Source organism: Palaemon carinicauda, unplaced genomic scaffold (assembly GCF_036898095.1).
Source record: "Palaemon carinicauda isolate YSFRI2023 unplaced genomic scaffold, ASM3689809v2 scaffold19, whole genome shotgun sequence".
In the NCBI taxonomy this organism is placed as follows: domain Eukaryota; kingdom Metazoa; phylum Arthropoda; class Malacostraca; order Decapoda; family Palaemonidae; genus Palaemon; species Palaemon carinicauda.
Window position 1 is genome coordinate 447,139 of NW_027169479.1, and position 7,388 is coordinate 454,526.

At 30.5% G+C, this 7,388-nt stretch overlaps 1 protein-coding gene and 1 long non-coding RNA gene across 2 annotated transcripts; one reads left to right on the forward strand and one right to left on the reverse strand.

Moving 5' to 3' along the window:
- The first annotated feature begins 1,743 nt into the window (after positions 1 to 1,743).
- LOC137635878 (uncharacterized) lies at positions 1,744 to 2,731 on the forward strand. Its single transcript, XR_011042814.1, has 2 exons — positions 1,744 to 2,568; positions 2,630 to 2,731. It is a non-coding gene; the product is annotated as an uncharacterized lncRNA (long non-coding RNA).
- LOC137635877 (uncharacterized) lies at positions 2,562 to 6,615 on the reverse strand. Its single transcript, XM_068368316.1, has 2 exons — positions 6,427 to 6,615; positions 2,562 to 4,644 (listed from the first exon to the last, which is right to left on the reverse strand). The coding sequence occupies exon 2, from the start codon at positions 4,629 to 4,631 to the stop codon at positions 4,203 to 4,205; it is 429 nt and encodes a 142-aa protein (XP_068224417.1). The 5' UTR covers positions 4,632 to 4,644; positions 6,427 to 6,615; the 3' UTR covers positions 2,562 to 4,202.
- Positions 6,616 to 7,388: the final 773 nt, after the last annotated feature.

Here is a 7,388-nt window from a genome sequence, read left to right on the forward strand (position 1 = left end):
GACCCCGGATCTTTTTTTACCATTTTGCCATTTTTATCAAAAAGGTCAATGAATTCTGTACCTTTGCTCCTTCCAACAGTTGCTTAGCAGCAAGGGCTTGGCTGTATCATTGCTGGGCAATAAATTCTTGAGGCTGGTGGTAGCAATTTCCCTCCTTGAAAGGGTTGATTCAATACTGCAAGGTTGGTTTTTTTTAGTCTCCTGATAGTTCATGGTTTGAAAGTTTTTTTTTTTAAGATTGCGATGAAATTGATGTTTTTGCATTTAGTGTATTATTATTATTATTATTATTATTATTATTATTATTGTTGATGTCGTTGTTGTTGTTAGCTAAGCTACAACCATAATTGGAAAAGCATGGTAGATGTTCATGTATGATTCAATATTGCAAGGCTGTTTTTTTTTTTGATAGTTCGTGTTTTGAAGTTTTTTGGTTTGATATTCCAATGAGATATTTCTTTCGCTTCATAAATATTCATGTATAGTTTAATAATTTTTTTTTTTTTTTTTTTTGATAGTTTGTGTTTTGAAGTTTTTGGGTTTGATATTGCAATGAAATATTTCTTTCGCTTCATAATTATTTATGTATAATTCAATAATACTATTTTTCGTTTTTTTTTTCCTGAGAAATAACTTTCCCCTCATATATAAAAAAAATCATTATAAAACTTATAGGACGAATCTATGAAAGAAAACATAGTTATATTGATAGAAAAATAAGATTTATTATAAATACAACAGCGTATAAAACAAGATGTCTTTGGGAATAAAAACTTACATATATTGGCATTTTAGGGTCATGATAAATTGTATGTAGTATAAATATAATTTTTCAGTTTTTCATCACGATGCAAATTAATTTTTTTTTTGCAAAGTCAAACATAGATATGAAATTAAATAGAATGAACAAATTAATGAATAGAATAAAATTTATGTTTTTCATAATGTAATTTTTTTTTTGCAAAGTCAAACATAGATATGAAATTAAATAACATGAAAAAATGATATAAGATTTGATTGAAAATGAGATTTTTCACGATGCAATTTAAAAAAAAAAAAAAACATACATATAAAATTAAATAGCATGAAAAGATGATTAGAATTATTCAAATGAAAATAAAATTTTTCACAATTAAATAAAATAAATCGAATAATGAATGTAAATATAACAAAAATATTCAAATTATTCGATTGAAAATGAAAATTTTCACAATTAAAATAAATCGAATAATTAATGTAAATATAACAAAAATATTCAAATTATTCGATTGAAAACCAAAAATTTCATAATTATTCGATTGAAAATGAAATTTTTCACAATGAAAAAAAAATTCTAATTTAGAATATACCAATATTTGAATAAACCTTCAAAACAGGCATGATCTATAATACATATATATAGACATATATAGATATATATCATATGTGTTTTTGGCACTAATAACAGACTTCGCAGCTCCCTTCAAAATTCTTTATCAACAACACAACTTTTAAGATTCGAAGGGAGGCTGCTCAGCCAGGCCTATGCCGTGACACACTATCACAGTAAACTCGTTTTTTTTATGTCTATTGTCTCCCTCTGTTACAAACATACAAACAGAGGGGTAATAGTTTCGTTCATGGAGGAATAAGTAGATATTGCCATTAAAATATATATATATATATATATATATATATATATATATATATATATATATATATATATATATATATATATACATACACACACACACACACATATATATATATATATATATATATATATATTTGCATTTGACGTTTAAAATTATACAGTATGTTTTTAAAATGCAATTTAGAATACAATGGTATTTGTATTGTGTATTTTCGAATGTCAACCCCATTAAAATTTATCATTCTATTCTCAAAAATAGAAAATTTTAATCAAAAGAAAAGATATATATATGCATTTTAAATAATACATTGTTTTTAAAATGCAATTTGAAATACAATTTTACTTAATAAATGTAAAACCAATGAAAATTTATCATTTTTGCAAAAATAGAAAATTACAAAAAAATATTATAGTTAATTTCACTTAATAAAGGTCAAAGTAATTAACATTATTTTCATTCTCAAAAATAGAAAATTGCAAAAAAAAAAAAAAAAAATTGTAGTTAATTTCACTTAATAAATGTTGAACATTCAAATGACTCATTTTATTTTCAAAAAATAGAAAAGTGCAATTAATGGCAACATCAACTTCGTATATTTTGGCACATTTTTCAAAATTTTCGGCCACATAAAACATTGACCGAACATAGATCTATAATAACTCATAAATCACATATTTACAATAACAACTTCAATATTTGATGAGCTTAAAAAAGTATAAAACAATCATATGAAAAAGTTTTCATACTTTCCATCAGCGAAAAAAAGTATTAAGTATTCTATCCTCTTGGTAATGATAAGCTTCATACTTTCCTCAAAACTTCCTTTCAACTGTATCATATGAAAAAGTTTTCATACTTTCCATCAGGGAAAAAAGTATTAAGTAATTTCTCCTCTTGGTAATGATAAGCTTCATACTTTCCTCATGGAAAAAAAGTATCAAGTAATTTCACCTCTTGGTAATGATAAGCTTCATACTTTCCATCAGGGAAAAAAGTATTAAGTAATTTCTCCTCTTGGTAATGATAAGCTTCATACTTCCATCAGGGAAAAGTATTAAGTAATTTATCCTCTTGGTAATGATAAGCTTCATACTTTCCTCAGAGGGAAAAAAGTATTAAGTAATTTCTCCTCATGGTAATGATAAGCTTCATACTTTCCTCAGGGAAAAAAGTATTAAGCATTTTATCCTCTTGGTAATGATAAGCTTCATATTTTCCATCAGGGAAAAAAGTATTAAGTAATTTCTCCTCTTGGTAATGATAAGCTTCATACTTTCCATCAGGGAAAAAAGTATTAAGTAATTTCTCCTCTTGGTAATGATAAGCTTCATACTTTCCTCAGGGAAAAAAGTATCAAGTAATTTATCCTCTTGATAATGATAAGCTTCATACTTTCCTCAGGGAAAAAAGTATTAAGTAATTTCTCCTCATGGTAATGATAAGCTTCATACTTTCCTCAGGGAAAAAAGTATTAAGTAATTTATCCTCTTGGTAATGATAAGCTATTTTTCACCATTTTTTGTAAAGTTAAGAGGCAATGAAAGTGTAAATTTATAAACATTACAAATTTAAAGAGTGAAAGGAGAATTTACCTCTTGTTTTCTCCTCTTGATAATGATAAGTTTTTAACAATTTTTTGGCAAAGTTAAGAGGCAATGAAAGTCTTGAAAAGTGAAAGGAGAATTTACCTCTTGTTTTCTCTTGATAATGATAAGTTTTTTAAAATTTTTTTTTGCAAAGTTAAGAGGCAATGAAAGTCTAGAAATAAAAACATTACAAACTTGAAAAGTGAAAGGAGAATTTACCCTCTTCTTTTCTCCATCGAGTGAAAGGGGCTGATTTGGCATGACTTATCCTTCAGATGGAAGTACTCCCTATCTATCCTTACTTCCTACTCCCTTCTTTGGCATTTCCATACGGAAGAGAGATGAAGAGAGCGGCTAAAGATGGTCTCCTCTCCCTCTCTCTCTCTCTGTCTCAGTGGGGGCCATTAATGATGGCAGTGGACAGGCGCCTAGCTGTCCAGACACCAACACCACTACGACTTCCTTCTCCTTCGAGGAGTCCTAAAACAGAGGACTTTTGTTCTCTAGGGTTAACGGGCGACTGGCAGGAAGCTTACAGTCGTGTTGTGGTTGAGATGATCTCATGAACTCGCTGTGGTCACGTTCAAATCACCCCCACAAGCCTGACGACGGTAACCAAACGATGCATCGATGTGTACGTGCGTTCGTATGCTTAGGGGGAGGAGTAGTGGCTGGGGGAGGGGTAGGAGGGGGGGGGGGAAATAAGACGGTTAGGTGTGGTTATCCTGTACAAAGACAATTCTTTTCGAGCAGGTGAGCGACCGACCGTATCCTTTTTTACCATTTCCGGCGTCTGGTTTCGCGTAACGGACACACCGCTAAGGAAGGGCACGTCCTTGACCCCCCTTTGGGAGGGGCGGGGGCTGGGGGGTGTTGACTGTAGGAGGGAGAGGAAAAAATACTCTTCCTCCCTTAGGGCTCTTCCAAGCTAGTAGATAAATATATAGAAAGCGTTGAAACACAGCTTAACTAAAACCCCTTTTCAAGCGACCTCCACTTTGGCCGGCTCAGCCGTCATCGTATAGGAGCGAAACTCGTCGTAGATTTTAGAGTTATCCAACGTGTCCATCCTACCGTCCATATAGGAGCAGAAGGATAGCACGGCTTTCATGAAGTCGTCCTCGCCCGTACGGGCCAGCAGGTCGCTCAGCGTGCCGTCCGGATCGTGTAGGTCGTCCAGGGTTTGCAGGGCCGCGTCCAGAGGGTTGTCTTGGGCGCTGGTCCAGGAGGCGTCGCTGGAAGAGCCGGTGGAGGATTTGCGACCGTCCGGGCTGCGGCTTCGCTCCGGGTAGAAGACGGATTGTGAACCGAGGTGATGGTGATGGTGATGGTGGTGATGGTGACCGGCTGTGGCGACCTGGGCTCCTTCCATCACTGCTCGTGTTCGCAACTTCTGGACTGTGTTACCCATAGAGGTTTTCAACCTGGAAAGAGAGAGAGAGAGGAAATGGGGTTAATATGATGTATACTTGTCAAAATATACTTATGATATGATGTGTGCTTGTCAATATATTTATGATATGATGTATACTTGTCATTTAGAATATGATGTATACTTGTTAATATACTCATAATATGATGTGTACTACTTATATGATGTATGCTTGTCAATATACTCATATGATATATACTTGTCAGTATACTTATAATATGATGTATACTTGTCAATATACTTATAATATGATATGTACTGCTTATAAGATATATGCTTGTCAATATACTTATAATATGATGTATACTTGTCAAAATACTTATAGTATTATGCATACGTGTCAATATACTTATAATATGATGTATATTTGTCAAAATATACTAAAGTCAAATTATAATATTAATATTATTATTATTGTTATTATTATTATTATTATTACTAACTAAGCTACAACCCTAGTTGGAAAAGCAAGATGCTGTAAGCCCAAGGGCTCCAACAGGGAAAAATATCCGAGTGAGGAAAGGAAATAAGGAAATAAATAAACGATATAAGAAATAATGAAAATTAAATAATAATAATAATAATAAAAATAATAATAATAATAATTTCAGCAAAAGCCATATACTGAGTTACAATAGGGGTACAGTGATCTCACACTTATGACATCAGTAAAAAGAAAAGAGATAAGATATGTAATATTACAGTACATACATGCTATTAATGTACTTATAAATTGAGGTTGATATTTTGTACGTGTTGACATATGCAAGGGAATTAAGTACTGCCATCATACTACTTATAGATGTTTATTATAATGAATGGATTTTTTTTGCAATGTCAGTATTTAGTGTTCAAATTATGTACTGTCATCAAATGGTACTTTTGATGTTTAATATATTGGATGGATTTTTTTTGCAATGTCAGTATTAATTTAGGTTTGTACATTTAGGTGGTTTTGTAGAGAGAGAGAGAGAGAGAGAGAGAGAGAGAGAGAGAGAGAGGAGAGAGAGAGAGAGAGAGAGAGAGAGGAGAGAGAGAGAGAGAGAGTATAAATTTATAGAGGTGAATGTTGTGGAATTGTTCGAGGTGAAAATAGATGGATATTTTATTGAAGGAGAAGATGAAGAAGAGGAGAGAGAGAGAGAGAGAGAGAGAGAGAGAGAGAGAGAGAGAGAGAGAGAGAGAGAGAGAGAGAGAGAGAAAATATACTCAAGTCAAATTATATATTTCTATCATGGTATTTATCAATTTTTAACATAGTCGAGGAAATTTTTGCAAATGTCAGCATTAATTTAGTGTTATGCCTTTACGTGATTTTGAAGAGAAAAGAAAAACATTATAATTAATAAACATTTTCATTTTACTAAATTTTTAAATTAGTTTTAAGCAAACACATGAAAATGTTTAAAAAGCAAATTCACATAAGTTCACATTTACGGTACGTCAAGGTGAAAATATCATTATAATAAAAAAAATATGTATAACCTTGAATTGTCTTGTCTTAGAAAAAAAACTAACAGACTGACATAATTCTATAAGAGAAAATGTCAAAAAAAAATTTTTTTTAAATCTCAAAAAATTATAAAAGTAGAAAAAGTATTCATCCTCATTTTCTAATTTCAAATTCACTTCTTAGAAAATCTAACAGACTGAAATAATTCTAAGATAGAAAATGTCTAAAAAATTTTAAAAATCTCAAAAAATTATAAAACTAGGAAAAAGTATTCAACCTCACTTTCTAATTTCAAAATTCACTTTGAAACGAAATACTCACTTTTTGTGTATAGACGGACGCCTGGTTATCCTTGCAAGGTCACTGAATTATCAAGGCCTTCACAATACAAGTTTCCGAAGAAAGAGTATAAAAAAAAAACCACTTGGCCTAATATGGCTCTCGGCTATAAGTCCGTTAAGTATAGCACCACGTTCACTGAAGGTGTTCACCTTAAGCTCGCTTGGCGGATTCTGATGTCCACTCGCTCGGCGAGGGGGATATATACGTGTTGGTCGAGAGGGGCGGGGCTTCACAGATAGGGGGCGGAGCCTTCTCTCTCTCTCTCTCTCTCTCTCTCTCTCTCTCTCTCTCTCTCTCTCGAGGGATTAGTTAATGTTCTAGGAATTCCTAATTGTGTAAAACGTCAAAGATGGGAAATAACTTTATATATATATATATATATATATATATATATATATATATGTATATACTCATATATATATATATATATATATATACATATATATATATATATATATATATATATATATATATATATATATATATATATTAGTGTGTCTGAATTATTAGGATAATTTATATTAATATTTATATACAGTTTGGAAATGGAAAAATTTGAATTTTTCTCAAAATATTTTTAGGTTCTGAAGAATAGCTCAAATTTGGCTTTCAAAATAGTATATGAGAATAAAGTATGATAAACTATTTATGTGTATGAGTCCGTGCAAATAATATATTCCTGTCGAAATATATATATGTATGTATATATATATATATATATATATATATATATATATATATATATATATATATATATATATATATATATATATTATTTATATTTATATATATATTTATATATATATTTATATATATATATATATATATATATATATATATATATATATTATAAATATTAATATGTATATGTGTGTTTGTGTAAGTAAATAAACTCTAGCCATATGATTATCTATTCATCAATTGATATATATGAATATATA

What these genes read in the sequence shown, in the direction of transcription:
- LOC137635877 (XM_068368316.1), bottom strand. Translation starts at nt 4,631, where the DNA reads ATGGGTAACACAGTCCAGAAGTTGCGAACACGAGCAGTGATGGAAGGA.